Source organism: Camarhynchus parvulus, chromosome 3 (assembly GCF_901933205.1).
Source record: "Camarhynchus parvulus chromosome 3, STF_HiC, whole genome shotgun sequence".
In the NCBI taxonomy this organism is placed as follows: Eukaryota; Metazoa; Chordata; class Aves; order Passeriformes; family Thraupidae; genus Camarhynchus; species Camarhynchus parvulus.
Window position 1 is genome coordinate 112,439,596 of NC_044573.1, and position 17,003 is coordinate 112,456,598.

The 17,003-nt window shown below is 53.3% G+C and overlaps 1 protein-coding gene across 1 annotated transcript in view; it reads right to left on the bottom strand.

Moving 5' to 3' along the window:
* The window catches only part of RAB10 (RAB10, member RAS oncogene family), a 48,429-nt gene extending 32,517 nt beyond the window's left edge, over positions 1 to 15,912 (bottom strand). Inside the window, exon 1 of the mRNA XM_030945274.1 lies at positions 15,404 to 15,912. Within this exon, the coding sequence (XP_030801134.1) occupies positions 15,404 to 15,530 (127 nt within the window). The 5' untranslated portion in view covers positions 15,531 to 15,912. The remainder of the gene's footprint in view (positions 1 to 15,403) is intronic.
* Between the last annotated feature and the right edge of the window lie 1,091 nt (positions 15,913 to 17,003).

Below are 17,003 nucleotides of genomic sequence, written 5' to 3' on the forward strand. Positions count from 1 at the left end.
GGGACTGAAGTTAAATCCCCAAGAGCTCAAACCAACCTATTTCTACCTTGAGAGGCACCACATCCTCCTCCAGCTTCACAGGAAGGGACAAGAGCACATGGAGCCACACCTGAGAAATTCAGTTACCACAGAATCACCTGGGTTGGAAAAGAACTCCAGGACTGAGTCCAACTGTGCCCAATGCCACCCTGTCACCAGCCCAGGGCACTGAGTGCCACATCCAGGCCTTCCTTGATACCTGCAAACCTCCCTGGGCAGCTCCCTGGGGGATTAACAAACACAGCCCGGGTGATTTCAGCTGGGGTGGAGGCTGAGGCAGCACCAAGGGACAACGTGGTTCTCCCACTCTGGCAAAGACACCAGGGCACCTGGGAGGGCTCTGGCTGTGCCAGGAACACTCCAGGGAATGCTGAGCAGTGCCCACAGCAGCCACCTGATGGTGAGCGAGTGATGAGAGAGCTCTTGGAGAATGAGAGGCCTTTGGGTCATGGTCTGAGGATGGGAGAGTTGGCACCAGGGACTGGATGTATGGGAAAAACTGTTAGCACTGATCATGTCATCAATCTTGGCTGGTGGGATTAAAGCAATTCAATCACTTGGCTCTGCTGCCATGGTCCTGCCAAGCCCAGCTTGATCCCAACCAGGCTCCCAGACAGGAGCTGCACCTTCAGGGAGGAGTTTCTCCCACCTGGGCAGGAGCAGAGCCTCAGCCAGTGGGCCAAGGCTTCGTGGCACAGTTTGATCTGGTGGTTTGATTCCTGAGCCAGCACTCTCTGTATCAGCATGTGGGCAAAGTTCAGGAGATAACTGGGGAGAGGAGCATTCCCATAAGATGGAGCATTTCCATAAGATGGAGTATTTCCCATAAGATGGAGCATTTCCATAAGGTGGAACATTTCCCGTAAGATGGAACATTTCCCATAATACGGAATATTTCCATAAGATGGAGCATTTCCCATAAGATGAAGCATTTCCCATAAAATGGAGCATTTCCATAAAATGGAGTATTTCCCATAAAATGGAGTATTTCCCATAAGATAGAGCATTTCCCACAAAATGGAGCATTTCCACAAAATGGAGCATTTCTATAAGATGAAGCATTTCCCATAAGATGGAGCATTTCCATAAAATGGAATATTTCCCATAAAATGGAGCATTTCCCAAGTGCTGTGACCTGGATATGAAGGGACAGCCACTTTCCAAGAGCCCAGAATCCAACATGTTTATCCCAGACAACAACAGAGAATTCCAGACCTGCTGGGGCTGGAAGGGACCTCTGGAGACCCTCCAGTCCAACCAGGACCACCTGGAGCAGGTGGGTTTGAAACATCACCAGAGAGGGAGACTCCACATCCTCCCTGGGCAGCTGTTCCAGGGCTCTGTCACCTCCATGGACAGAAGTTCTTCCCTATGAGGAGAAGCTCCTTGTGTTCCAGTTTGTGGCCTTCGCTCCTTGTCCTGTCACTGGCAGCACTGAGCAGAGGCTGGCACAATCTCTGGCACCCCCCTTGGAAATATCTGTGAGCACCATCAGCGTGGGGCAGCGACTGCTCACACACAGGCACTGAGGCCATTTCTGAAGCCAGAATATGGAACCTCCTCATCCTCCCCTCCCCAGCTGCCCTCAGCTCACAAACATCAGCGCAACTTCTATCCAGGGAGGTCTGACTGACCCACACTCCCCCCAGGGAAGGAGTTTCAGAAGTCACATGAAGCAGAGCTCAAATCTTTGTGTAAAAACAATCTCCGTGCAGAAAGAAGGCTCCAGGTTCCTGCTGACATCACCTACACTGTCACTAAGGTCCCCGCGACCAGAGCTTCAACACAAGCAGTTATTTCTTCCAGAAAAAAGAAATTTGATCATTTTGTTATTCCGGCAGCTAAACCTTACACAAGGCTCCCACAAACAAAACAAAAGAAAATGAACAAAGGAACTATTTTAGTGATGTTTTATGCATACCAAGAGACAAGAGAGACAATAAGGTTTTTATTCATAAGGTACTAAGGGGAGAAAAAAAGGAAATGAAGCTCTAGCAAGAAAAAGAACTTCCTTCAGAGCTGTTCCCATGCAGCAGGAAAGTCTGCTCAGTGTCAGTTAATTCCAGGTTTGAGGGCTGATTTAATTCCCTGCCATTACATCTTTCATTTTCCAATATACTCAATTAACTCTGGTCCAGGCCTTTAGCAGCCCCTATTTTTAGGGAGGGCATCACATGAAGCAGCTGCATCTCCTCATGAATCCCATTGTCAGGAGCCCATCAGGTCCCACACCCAAAATCACAGCAGGGAAAAGTCTGGACTCCAGACAGCCCAGTCTGCAATTGGAATTCTACTCTAAACCACCAAGGACATGAATTAAATATGTTCAAGTTCAATTACAGCCAATTAAATCAGTTTTCATGCATGTCTCACCCTACTTAAGCTATATTTGTTAGCTAGGAAATAAATACAGCACAGGAATCTGCTTTCACATAGACTGCTATTTATGAAACACAGAATTTGTCACTACTTGCTGCAATGGTAATTTTGCCCTCAAATTACATAAAAATAAAATTCAAGTTAACACTTATCCTGGCTAATTTATACTCAGCAGATGGACAAAAGAGATAATGTGAATTCATTCAGAAAAGCATCAGCTTTACCAAAGAGGAGGTGCTCTGCTGGGGAGGTCATTAAAGGATTCAGCCACCCAATTCACTGCCATGGAATCACTGAATCCCAGAAGGGTTTGGGTTGGGAAGGATCTTCCAGCTCAACTTGTTCCATGGGCAGGGACACTTTCCTCTGGACCAGGTTGCTCCAAAAGGACCCATGTGACAATTCACTGCTGGAAAACCTGTTTGTGTTCTTACAAACACAAAACAATCCCATTATTTCTGAGTGTCCCAAGCCAAGCTGCCCAGAGCAGAGAGCTCTGTCACTGCTGGCACCAGCAGTGCCACCCCACATGTGACCTCACATCATTGCTGCTTACAAAGGGCTGGGGACAGGCTGGGAGCCAGCCCTTGCTGGGTGACATTTCCAACAGGGAAGGGCTGATTAGGGACACACCTGTTCCCTCCCCAGGCTCCAGTGCTCCTGCAGGATGTTCCAATACTCAACAGGTGTTCATGAACAGCTGTCACACTGCTGGGGGTGTCCCCAGTTACTGAACAGCAAGCCACAGCAGAAAATTTCATTTATTAACCCCTCAGCATCAATAGAAAGCGTGGCAGCAGGTTCTGATCGTTGTTTACACCAAGTTCTAGCAGTCTGTAAGGCAACTCCTACACATCAGGGTCATGGCACAGTGGGATCATGAGAGATCCTCCAGCTCCTGGAGGAAGTCAAGTATTGGAACACCAGATTTCCAGTTTCCACCCAAACTTTGAGTTCTCCAGCAAGTGAGATGAGTGGCAGAGCTCTCCAGTTCATCAGCAGGGAAAAAACTTGAAATAAAGGCCCATTGTTATGATATTGCCCTGAAGCATCACATTTATCAGGAAGTTTTATCACCCTTTGGAGCTGTTATTGATACTGCAACAGTCTAATCGACCTCACAGAAAAAGCCTGAGAAACAGGAATAATGTGCCTCTGAAAATGTGGAGACAACTGGAAGAATGTCACACAACACACCCAGAATCAACATTTCTTACTACCCAGAGCACTGGAATCTCCTGAGGCAGCACTGGAGGCTGTGAGACTTGTTTGGATGTTTCAGTTTGCTGTATTCTGCAAGAAGGTTCACAGACCCCAGAATGGTTTGGGTTGGAAGGGACCTCAGAGCCCATCCAGTGCCGCCCCTGCCATGGCAGGGACATTTCCACTGTCCCAGGTGCTCCCAGCCCCAATGCCCAGCCTGGCCTTGGGCACTGCCAGGGATCCAGGGGCAGCCCCAGCTGCTCTGGGAATTCTCTGCCCACCCTGCCAGGGAACAATTCCTCATTCCCAAGATCCCATCCAGCCCTGCCCTCTGGCAGTGTGTGAAGAATTCCCTGGCTCCTGTCCCTCCCTGCCTTGTCCCCAGTCCCTCTGCAGCTCTCCTGGAGCCCCTTCAGGCCCTGGGTTGTGAGCGTCCCCACTGGTGCTGGGGACAAAAGGAGGTTGACATTGATCATAACAGGGAAAACTTGATCTGGGTGTTGGGGAAAAGCTGTGCTGCAGGTGGTGTGTGACTGAACAGAAATTCAGAGAGCTGCTGGCACTGTTGTCCCTGGGGCAATGAGAGACCCCAGAGAGCCCAAATGACCACAGCCCTGCTGTGGGGTGACAAACACAGAGTCTGTGCTGCACAGGCTGCCTCAGCCTTGCTGCTGGTCCTGGGTGCCAGGGCAGGACCTGAGGAGGGGATCCCATTTCCCAGTGTGCCAGAGCTGCTCTGGATCCCATCAAAAGCCCTGCAGCCAGGGGAGATTCCTGCTGGATGAGGTCTCCTTATGATCCTCAGAGCATCTGGAAGCTTTGAAAGAGCTTCTAACCCTGCAGGTGGGCGAGAGGCAGAAAGAGCAGGCAACAGAGGTGCTGTGAGAAGTTCTGCTCTGAGCAAGCGCAGGTGCTGTCACCCAGCAGCTGCCAGAGGTGACACAAGGACTGTCAGTGCTGTGGTTTGGCACCCTGGGGCCTGTGGGGCTGCTGCTCCAGCTGCTAACAGAGCTCTGCAGTAACCTCAGCTCTTTTCCTGTAAATCCTGGTGTTGCTCTCTGACACAGCCCATGGCTGGGCTGGAGCTTGGAACAATCTGGGAAGGTGTCCCTGCCCATGGCAGGGGGTGGAGTAAGGAATATATTAAATGTTCCTTCCAACCCAATCCATTCTGTCATTCCATGACCCAAACCCAGGCAGCTCCATCTCCTGTTCTCTGGCTGGGTCAAGGGCTCAAGCACACTGGGACACATCCCTGAGGCTGGGGACACGTCCCTGGGGCTGGGGACACTTCCCTGGGGCTGGGGACACGTCCCTGGGGCTGGGGACACTTCCCTGGGGCTGGGGACACGTCCCTGGGGCTGGGGACACGTCCCTGGGGCTGGGGACACGTCCCTGGGGCTGGGGACATGTCCCTGGGGCCGGGGACACGTCCCTGGGGCTGGGGACATGTCCCTGGGGCTGGGAACACTTCCCTAACACTGGGGACACATCCCTAAGGTTGGGACACATCCTCATGGCACATGGCCACCTCAGCTGAGCACACACTGCCAGCCTAATGCTGTTGCAGGTTTCTGAGCCCCTCTGAAGGAGCACACAGCATTTCTGCTCGCTGAAACAGGAATGAGACACAGCAGACTTCCCAGAGAACTCACACTCCTGGTCCATGCTGTCCTGCACAGACCCAGAGGAAGCACAAATCCCAAAGAACTAGACAGGATTTACTTCTGCTTTTGCCAGAGATGTGTGTAGCCAAAATAACGAACTAAGTAACTTTGTTGCCTACTGGGAAGATCAAAAGTTCCCTGGAGATGAAAGCCCTTCCCAGCACACTCAAGGAATCAGGAGTGTTGGAGGGACTACTTTAACCAGCAGACAGCTGTGCTGAGGCTCCACGTCTGAGCCCCCTCTTGAGTGACAGAGGCACACACACGTCCTGCCACGTGCACAGGGATGGAGGTGACAGCTCAACTTCCAAGGAGCTCCTAATCCCACTTGGAGAAGGGAGAGGAGAGGAGGGATTAGACACAGCCTGCAGCAAGCTTTGGAAGGTGTGAAATCAATGCTGCTACCTGAGGAACTGGAAACTTCTAGGTACTGCTACCAGCATTCCAATGACCTGAGTTCAGGCATTTATTACAGATCTGCAGTAATGAAAGTGCAAAGCAGTGCCCTCACTGCATGCCAGGTGTCACCTCCTGCCCTCAGGGAAGTCACCTGCCACGGGGATTTGGTGGTGAGGAAGAACAGGTACAATGGCCTGGTTGGAAGGGCAGGAGATGGCACATAAATATGTCAGACACCAATAGGTGAGTTCCTACTTCCAGGTGCCCAAAGTCAGTAACTGAGCACCTGAAGGGAAATGTAAAATCACCTTTAGTGTAGAAGATTACAATGGTGAGACCTGAAAGGAAATATAAAATCATCTTTAGTGTAGAAGATTACAATGCTGGTGAGACCCACTTAAGACACAACCATCTCAGGGGCAGAAAAACTTATTTGGGACCAGGTACAGCCCGTTCAGGGAAAGTTGTCAGGAAACAGAGGCAAGACTTTGCTCTCATAAGGTGCAGATGGCATAGTCCAGTCTTCCAGAACCTTCCATAAATCCCGTAGCTGGTACCATCCCCTGACCCAGGCCAGGTCAGCCACCCACCTGGACATGCTGAGATGACACCTGAGCCCACCAGAGCACCACCCACCTTTGGAACCAGGCTTTTAAGGGTTCTGAAGCTCAGATCTGAGGCCAGGACAGCTGGCCCAAGCATGATGCTGATCCCAGCACCAAAGGAACTCCCAGCACACCCAGCAGCAGCAGCATGCCACACCAGAGCCATGGTTTGTGGAAGAGGCCATTTCCAGCACTCCTCCTAGTCCAGGAACAGCTTCAGTGGATCCAAACATGAAAGCACACCAGTTTGAGAAGCATCCTTGAGGCAAAAGCTGTACAGGAATGGATCTAACTGTAGAAATTCCATACCTGTTAGCTCTCAGGAAAGCAGGTGTCTCTCTGGGAGCACTAAGTCAGATTTTGGAAATGCAAGACACAAACGAGTGCTTCTCCAGGTTGCAGAGAACAGACACAATCCCAGTGGGAGAGAAAGCCTGGAGTTGTTTTAGCTACAGAACAGAACCAAAACATGCAGAGACTTTAGTTAAACCCACACAAGACTTGTAGTCAAACCCACACAGAGAGAGAGGAAAACCCACACAGCTGAGCTGCACCGAAACACCAGACGTTCAAGACAACTTGCAAGAGCAGCTCTGGTCTCTTCCCTGTTCTCCAGGGCCAGCCAGGGAATTCCCTCAGCACCAGGAATTTGCCAAGCTGGTTTTTCACAAAGCTTTTCTCAAGCTTTGTGAAAGAGTTACACAAACCAAGGCTGAAATCTTTCTCTACTTTTTGCTCTTTTTGGTGGCACAACAGGCTGCCACTGCTGGAGAATCCGTGCAGCCTGCTCTGCTCTGGTGTGCTGTCTGGGCATTTCTCAAAGCCAGGTGGGATGAATTTTGCTGAATTCCCTCAGCACCAGGAATTTGCCAAGCTGGTTTTTCACAAAGCATTTCTCAAGCCCCTTAGCCACTTGCAAGAGTTACACAAACCAAGGCTGAAATCCTTCTCTACTTTTTGCTCCATGACTTTTTGATGGCACAACAGGCTGCCACTGCTGGAGAATCCGTACAACCTGCTCTGCTCTTGAGTCCTGTCTGGGCATTTCTCGAGGCCAGGTGGGATGAATTTTGCTGGCAGAGCAGCCCTCTCCCAGCCACCATCCTTCCTGAGGCTCTCCAGCTCACCAACAAGCAGGGACACGCTGGCTTTCCATGCTCCAGGGAGGAGGAGCAGGGAGCAAGCTGTGGGTACCCAGGGTGGGGATACCCACGCCCTGCTCCGGGGCTGCAGGGACAGGGAGCAGGGCCTGCCAAGGCAAAGCCCTTCCCAGGCAGCACTGCTGGACCTCAGGCAGCAACATCTGCCTTAATTCTTCAAGCTAGGGTTGATTCTTCCTATTCCCTGATGAGGTTTTCATCAATAGGCTCTCAATCGATGCCCTAATTAAATATCAGTATTGACTTGGAGAGTGGAAAAGATCAAGTGTGTTCTCAGGGTAAAGAGAATTGGTGAATCACAGGATGGTTTAGATGGAAAGGGACCTTAAAGCTCACCCCATTTCACATCCTGCTATGTGCAGGAACTGCTTCCACTAACCCAGGGTGCTGCAAGTCCAACCTGGCCTCGGACAGCTCCAGGGATGCAGGGGCAGCCACAGCTTCTCTGGGCAACCTGTGCCAGGGCCTGCCCGCCCTCACAGGGAAGAAAACCTTCTGCAAGAGCACAACAGATTTTCTTTCAAAAGACAAAAACCAAGGAGTCAAGAGGAAATCACTTCTCTGCACCTCCCAGTTGTGTTTATCACTCAACAAGGCACTAAAAACTAATCATTGGCTACTTGAAACGACGGCTGTGTTCCTGCTTAGGCATTCATGAACAAGTTTCTAGCAACACCAACAGACATTTTGTTTGGCCTTGAAAATTCACAAGCAGCCCACAGATCACGAAGCCTGCGCTCCAAATCTGTACACACATTACCCCAGAAAATATCAGTGACTTCCTAACTCTTCATCTCTGTCACTGCTGAAGTGACAGCTCAGTCCCTTCCTGGAAACAGAGCTGGCTTAACTGGAGCAGCCAACCTGGGCACGCTGCAGGGCTCCTGATTGTGCTCAGCACATTTGGGGAGCAGCTGCCCTCTGAGTTTCAGCTGCACATCACCAACATGTCAGAGCAAGGACAGAGGAGCAGCAGGGCTGCCAGCACAGCACTGGGCTCAAGGAAGCAGCTCTGCAGTGTTCACGTCCTTCCCTGACCGGCTTTGCCTGAGGCAGCAACAGCAGCAGGAGAGGAGAGAGCCCAGTTTGGGGTTTGTTTCATACTGGGGGCAGGGAGGAGGGAAGGCCAGGCACTGGAACTGCTGCCAACAGGTCTGTTAATGTGGAACTGCAACCAGAAAGCAAATTTTCATGGGGAACTTCTCAGGCCCAGGGCAGTGCCCGTCCCCTGTGCTGGCACTGCTGGGGCACCTCCAGTGCTGGGGGCAGCTCTGGGCCCCTCCTGCCAGGACAGACCTGCAGGGGCTGCAGCGTGTCCAGGGAAGGGAACGGAGCTGGGGAGGGAATGGAGCCCCAGGAGGGGCTGAGGGAGCTGGGAAGGGGCTCAGCCTGGAGCAAAGGAGGCTCAGGGGGGACCTTGTGGCTCTGCACAAGTCCCTGCCAGGAGGGGACAGCCAGGGGGGGTCGGGCTCTGCTCCCAGGGAACAGGGACAGGCCAAGGGGAAATGGCCTCAGGCTGGGCCAGGGCAGGCTCAGGGTGGACACCAGGAGGAATTTCTGCATGGAAAGGGTGCTCAGGCCTTGGCAGGGGCTGCCCAGGGAGGTTTGCAGTGCCCATCCCTGCAGGTGTCACCTGGATGTGGCACTGAGTGCCCTGGGCTGGGGACAAGGTGGGCACTGGGCACAGCTGGGACTGGATGGGCTGGGAGGGATTTTCCAGCCTCAGGGATCCTGGAATTCTGAGTACAAGCACCACCTCCTCTGCTGTTTCCATGGCCCCTGCTGCCCTATCACTCCACCAGCACGGATTTGGAGGGTAACCTGAGGAGCCCCATCAGGGAACTGATCCAGCTCAGCTGAAAAAACAGCCACGTTACACAAAGAAGTTTGCAGCCAGCTCAGTTCCTCAGCTCCTCACCACAGCCATCCCCAGCTTCTCATCAGCTCTGTGAGGCGTGTGCAAAACTGCTGCTCATTATTCACTGCCCTACATGAGAAAAAAATCCCCAAACACTCACACACAAAAGCCCCCAAAAAAAACCCTACAAAAGAAAACCAAAACCAAACCACCCTTTTTGTACAGCACCACACGAGTCCAGCTCGCTCTGTAACCCTTCCCCTGGGTGTCCCAGCAGACAGAGGAGAGGAGAACCCCCCTCCAGGCCAGACAATGCTTGTCCAGCCTCCAGCAGCCCAGAGCCCAGGGGATTCCCAGGCTCCAGCCTGCATCCAGAGCACTGCATTCAATGCCCACCTACAGATCCACTTCCATTTTCTACTTTCATTCTGAACCCACCCATCTTTTCCTCTCCAGAATTCCCCTGGCAGCCAGTTCTGCAGCACAGCCACCTCCAAGTGGAAATGACTTTGGCCTCTCCTGCTCTCTGATGGGTTCAGGTCATGGAAATGACTGAGCAGGAGTTGGGATCAGGGGGCTTTGCTGGGCCAGGGTTTATTGGGATTTTTCCTTGTCTAATTCACCTGCTCCATGCCAGCAGTCAGAAGCAGATTGAACCCACAGCCTGGGCACAACATAAACACAACTCACTGCTGCTGCTGCTCCTGTAGATATGACACAAAAAAGGGATATAATGATGGAATTATGGAATAAGCCCAGGGTTTATTGGGATTTTTCCTTGTCTAATTCACCTGCTCCATGCCAGCAGTCAGAAGCAGACTGAGCCCACAGCCTGGGCACAACATAAACACAACTCACTGCTGCTGCTGCTCCTGTAGATATGACACAAAAAAGGGATATAATGATGGAATTATGGAATAAGCCCAGGGTTTATTGGGATTTTTCCTTGTCTAATTCACCTGCTCCATGCCAGCAGTCAGAAGCAGACTGAGCCCACAGCCTGGGCACAACATGAACACAACTCACAGCTGCTGCTGCTCCTGTAGGCAGGACACAAAAACGGGATACAATGATGGAATTGTGGAATGGTTTGGCTTGGAAGGGACCTTGAAGCTGATTCCATTTCACCCCCTGCCATGGGCAGAGACCTTCCACTAGACCATGATGCTCCAAGTGCTGTCCAACCTGGCCTGGAACAGCCACAACTTCTGGGAACAGGCAAGCCAGTACTTCCCACTGGTGTAGTAACCCCTGCTTTATCTGAATCCTGAAATCACTTGTTTTTCAAACTTCATTGCAACCCCTGCACAGCAACAGCATCTTCACCACTCAAACCATCATTTGTTTCCCAAATCTGGCAAGTTTTTCCCCATTCTCTACCTGGGATCCCTCTTTCCTTCTGACATTAATATATCACAATCCTGAATGAACAAATCCACCCAGGATGCACAAACAAGCTTGGATTTATTACCTGAGGACTCTTGAGGACTAATTTTAAAAACTTCAGTGCCCCAATGTGCCAATATGAAGCAATTTCAAAGCAAGTGGTTCCAACTCAAACCCAATTACAATAAAGGCAAAAGAAAGAATTAAAAAATAATTATTTAACCCAAGTAGTTTTCCTATACTTTCACATTTAAAACAACAGTTTTGCATGCTCTTAGCACAGCTTTGGTTGTGCTCAAAATAAAACAAACCTCAAAAATCACTGGGTTTTATCTCTGGATTTGTACATTTGCAGCCAGGTGAGTAAAGCTCAAGAACACAAAATACAGCTGGCACCTCCAGGAGGGATAAAGATGCAGGGAAGTTTTACCTTCCATCAGGAACATTGGGGGAAATCTCCCAATACTCACACACCCTTTGTTCTCCTGAGCTGTTACTAGAGATTTCATGGGAAAACATTTTTTGTGACTCATCTCCATTTGCATTGGACTTAGTCAGACAGCAGTGATTACATGCTTAGGCTCAGTTCTGGCATTCAAATCTTTCAGCAGCCATCCTGGCCAGAAGAGCCTCCCTCCCCTCCCTACCTGTTCCCAGGTGCCAAAGGTTGGACCCTCAGGAGCTCCACAAAGTGGGCACAGCTCCTATGGATCCTTTATGCACAGCTCACTTCAAACCATCAACAACCTGACACACTGAGTGCCAATAAAGAGATATTAAAAAATAAGATCTCAGGGATATGCTGCCTGGAAGTTACTCATCCTAACATTTTTAACATTTAAAACAAAAACAATCTGCTGGTAGCAGGGAGAGCACTAAAATGAGGAGGAGCAGCAGCAGTGCCAGAGGGGCAGCTGCACCCACTCACTGACCCTCGAGCACAACTGAGAAGTCATCACAGTTCTCAAAACCAAATACCATAAAAATTATTTTTGCACCAAAAAATCACTGAAGAACAGTTAAAATTTAAAATTATTTGTGATGGGCTAAGCCTTCCAAGGTTTATTCCTTTTGTACCTGCAAAGAGCAGGGCAGGGCTGGAGGCCCAGGCCCTGGCCTCCCCAGGGAGGTTACCATGACTCTGGGATTTCTTGCAGAAATGCCATCTGCAATATTTATAGTGCCTGAGAAGGGGCAATGAAATCACTCACGCTGGCACCTCAGCACATCCAGGAGCTTAACTGCTGCTTTAGCAGGAAATATTAGATTGAAGTGACTCAAAGTCAAAGTGAGAGTATGTCAAATTACAGGGCCAGTAAGTTATCTCCCAGCAGCCATCATGGAGCAGGATCAATGTGCAAAGATGAAATGTGAAGTGATAGAAGTTACTGACATGAAGCAGAAACGCTCTGTTAGGGTGTCTTCCCTTACATATGCAATCAGGACTTTGGTTTTAGAGAATTAAAATCTTTTCCCCATGCCTCCTCCTTAGACAGAGGCCAGTTTCAACATTCCTTGAGATCCTTCTTTTCATTACAAAGTAAAGACTGAGCCTTCAGTGCTTGAGGGGAACCTACAGAAGAGCTCAGAGGCACTTTGGACAAGGCCTGGAGGGACAGGACACAGGGAATGGCTCCCACTGCCAGAGGGCAGGGATGGATGGGATCCTGGGAATGGGGAATTGTTCCCTGGCAGGGTGGGGAGGGGCTGGGATGGAATTCCCAGAGAGCTGTGGCTGCCCCTGCATCCCTGGCAGTGCCCAAGGCCAGGCTGGGCATTGGAGCACCCTGGGACAGTGGGAGGTGTCCTTGCCATGGCAGGGGTGGCACTGGGTGGGCCCTGAGGTCCCTTGCCACCCAAACCATTCCAGGATTCCATGGGTCTGTCCCTGCCTCCAGCCCCCACCAAACACCCCAGTACATTTTACGTGTGTCCCAGGCTGTTGGCAGAGCTGTGAGCAAACCCAGGGCAGGGACCAGAGCTGCTGGGGTTATTCAAACACAGGAGAGCCTCAGCCAAGGATCCAGTCACCTCCCGTCACCCACTGTGTACACAGGGCTTTGGAAACCACATTTCCTTGTTGCTACAGGTCAAAGACTCCATGGGAGGCTTTCCCTGAAACTCTGATCTTCCAGCTGCAAGACCAAGCAGAGCTGCAGGGCTGGGATTCCCCAGAGCAGGGACCCCCGTGGAAAACCCCTTTCCAGGTTCCTGGATTGCCACTGCTGCTGCAGGGCCAACCTGGGCAAGTGTGAGAGCTGCTGTCAGCAGGGGGAATTCGAAATCCCATTTTCAGCCACATTGCTGCACTGTTTGGGATAATGCAGAGAGAACTGAGGAGACCTGGATAAAACCCAGGTGTTTGGATTCTTCCCTCAGGGATGGGCTGTTTTTCCCAAGGTGCTAATGGAGAATCACCCTTACAACTGACATTGTCTGGACAGGACACTTCCCTCCAGGTTTCCACATTAACTTACAGAAGGACTATGGAAACAACACATTTAAGGCATCTTTGGGCAGTTAAACACCACACAGAAAATCAATTTGTACCCCAACACCTGCCAAATTCCACTGTGAAGACACACACCTGCCACAGCTACCATCACCAGACATTCAGTTCAGAAATCAGGGAATAAAACATCTCTGCCCTCCAGTTTAGGCACTCCAGAAACAAACAGCCGCTGGTCCCACTGGTGGGAAACACTTCCAAAATCTGCACATGCACAATTCCTACTCAGCTTAGTGATACTCCTCTTGAAGGCCCCAAAACTGCACAGTTAGACCAGCAACTAATACTAATTACTAAACAACTAATTATTAAAAGCACGAGTTGTTGGAGCAGGAGCCACTGTGCCTGCTGACTTTTTAACTATGACGTTGACTATTTTTAACTTTGAGAATTGAAATAAACCTTCCCAACGAACTCCAAAGGCAAGGAATGTCATGTGATCCCAGCAAGGATCTGCCAAGCAGTGCCAAAATACACCCTGGCCACAGCAGCAAACCCATCTGGCCTCCCAGAGCCAGGCTATGCCATGGGAAGGGACAACATTAACTGTCACACAGTGCCCCAAAAATTCAGCAAAATGCCAAGTTGAGGTCCTGAGAGGTTTTGGAAAATAATTTTCTCTTAGCTGTCACAGATTTTTTTTTTCACTTTAAATTTCCCAAGCCTTGCTTAAGAGAGTATTTTTATGTGTTATAGTCTGAGGTGCAATTTTTGGGTGATGTTTCATCACAGATAAGGAAGTGCACAGGGGTGAACTTACACCCAGCACTAAGATCTACACTGACACTCCATGTTCCCTTAGCTGCATGACCAGTTATTTAAGGGATTTACAGCAAACACAAAAGTCAGACCCAGTTCAAACCCCTCGAAATAATTTTCTTTTTTATCCAGATATGGGTATCTGTACGTGCTACACCAGTGGGCGCTGCAAGAAAAGCTGAGACAAGAATTACCCTTAATTTCCAGAACCAGTCACCAAGAAGGTGAGAAGCTGCCGACCTGAACTGTTCATCTGCAAAAAGAAGATGTTCAGGAGAAGCCCTGTGATACACCTGGGACGGGAGGATATTGGGTACCAGGCCTATCCCGTGGCACAGATCGCACGGAAAAGGCAAAGACGCATCCCTCTTTCATGATGTCACAGCAGCTCTACCTCGGTCAGGAGGTGCCGAGCGGGGAAGGACAGCTTTGTTGGGCGAGAAAACAGACCCCACCCACGAGCGCGATGGTTTCTGAGGCACCTCCATAGCGGTGCAAACACGGGCACGGCGACCCCACCGCCCCGCCGCCCGCAGGCACGGGGATTAACGCTGATGGAAGGGGCCAGGTGGGCTCCGGCGGCTGGCACGGGCCGCGGGGGACGAGCTGCCCCCGCGGGGGGGACAGCGAGGGTCGCTCAGGGTCACCCAGAGCGGAGGGAGGAACCAAAGCCACCCTGCCCTGCAGCGGGGGCGAGGCGGCGTCGGGCGGCACCGCCGGGACTCAGCATGGGGACCGGGAGGGGGGGACACAGGAACGGGGCTGGGGGGGTGACACAGGAAGGTCCTGGAGGGACACAGGGGGTCCCTGAGGGGGATAGAGGAGTGGGGCAAGGGGGTGACACAGACACGGGGCTGGGGGTCCCTGGGGAGTCCTGATGGGTGGCACAGAGTGTCCCTGAGGGGGGATACAGGAGTGGGGCTCGGGGTGACACAGGCCGTCCCTAGGGGTGACACAGACATGGGGCTGGGGTCCCTGGGGGGGTCACAGGGGAGTCCTGATGGGTGGCACAGGGGGTCCCTGGGGGGTTATACAAGAGTGGGGCTCGGGGGTGACACAGACACGGAGCTGGGGATCCCTAGGGATGGAGGGAGAGGTCACAGGAGATTCCTGACTGATGACACAGGGGGTCCCGGGGTGGGGGGATGGATACAGGAGTGGGGCTCGGGGGTGACACAGGCCGTCCATAGGGGTGACACAGACACGGAGCTGGGGGTCCCTAGGGAGGGAGGGGGAGGTCACAGGGTATTCCTGATGGGTGACACAGGAGGTCCCTTGGGGGCTGGAGATAACACAGGCGATCCCTTGGGGGTGACACAATAACGGGGCTGGGGTGAACACTGGGGGTCCCCGGGGGTGACACAGGGACGGAGCTGAGGGGGGTACGGCGGTGGGAACCGAGGGGTCCGCAGCCCCCGCATGGGCGGAAAAGCACTGACCAATGGTGGAGATGAAGGTGGTGTTGAAGGCATCGTCGGAGAAGCGGAAGAGGACGCAGGTCTTGCCGACCCCCGAGTCCCCGATGAGCAGCAGCTTGAAGAGCAGGTCGTAGGTTTTCTTCGCCATGGGGGAGGGCGCGGCGGCCGCCGCCGCCCCTCCTCGCCGCCTCCTTCACCGGGCCCGGCCGCTCCCGAGGGCGGCGGCGACGGCGGAGGACGAGGAGGAGGAAGAGGACGAGAGCGAGGAGGAGGAGGAGGGGGCCCACAAAATGGCTTCCTGTGGCGGGGCGGCCTCGCGCGCTCCCCGCGCCCGCGGCTCCTCACGGGGAGGTGGCGGCGCCCGCCCTCATAACCCCGCGCTCCGCCCGGGCTCTGCTCGGCTCGATGGGCCCCGCTTGTCGCCGGCCCTTCCCGGTTCTCCCCCGGGGCTCGCGGCGGCTCCTCAGAGGCGCTGCCGAGGCTGCGCGCGCCGCCTCCCCCGCCTCACGCACCGCGCAGGCCCGGCGGGGGCGCGCGCGCGCGTACGCCGCTGTGACGTCACCGGGGCGGTGCGGCGGTTGCGGGTGACGTCACCGCGCGGCCCCCGGAGTTCGTTGGTTTTGTGCGGTTTTTTTTGCCCGGGATTCGCGGCCCGGGGGATGGATGAGCTCCAGGAGCGAGGATCTCGTGGGGTTTAACGGGAACAGGTGCTGCTGCTGCCGCACTTGGGTCGGAACAAACCCGCGGATCCATCCAGGCTGAATATGAGCGCAGGGAGAGCAGCTTTGGGGTGTTGGTGGGTGAGAGGCTGGACATGCCCTGGCCCTGAAACCCCTCGTATGCTGGGCTGATCCTCCAGTGCGGGCAGCAGGAAACGGGGACATTCTGCTCCTCTGTCCCTGTGCCCAGGTGACAGCCCACCTGTCAGAGCTGCCCCAGCCCTGGGCATTCCAACAGCACAAGGACCTGGAGCTGCTGCAGAGAGCCCAGAGGAGGCCCCAGAGCTGCTCCAGGGCTGGAGCCAGGCTGGGAGAGCTGGGGATGCTCACCTGGAGAGGAGGAGGATCCAGGGAGAGCTCAGAGCCCCTGGCAGGGCCTGAAGGGGCTCCAGGAGAGCTGCAGAGGGACTGGGGACAAGGCATGGAGGGACAGGACGCAGGGAATGGCTCCCACTGCCAGAGGGCAGGGATGGAGGGGATTTTTGGAAGCAATTCCCGGCCATTTCCCCGCTCTGCCCCGCTCAGGTGCGCTCCCGCCCCGCGGGTCCGCACAACCCCCCGCGTGATGACGTCACCGGCGAACCTTGGGGTCGCCAACCCCGCCCTTGCGCCGGCGAAAGCCCCGCCCCTCGCTGCGCTCTCGGCGCTCCCATTGGCTGCGCTCGCCCCCTCCCCGCGGGTTTGGAGTGACGTAACCGCGGGGGGGCGGAGAGCGGGCGCGGGCGGAGCAGGAGGCGCCCCCTGGCGGCGCAGGCGTGAGGGGGCAGAGAGCCCTGAGGGGAAACCGGAGAGGGCCGGGAGCGTGGAAAGGTTTGGATGGGACGGGACAGTAAAACTCATCTCATTCTACCCCTTCCATGGCAGGGACACTGTTCCAGGCTGCTCCAAGCCCCAGTGTCCAG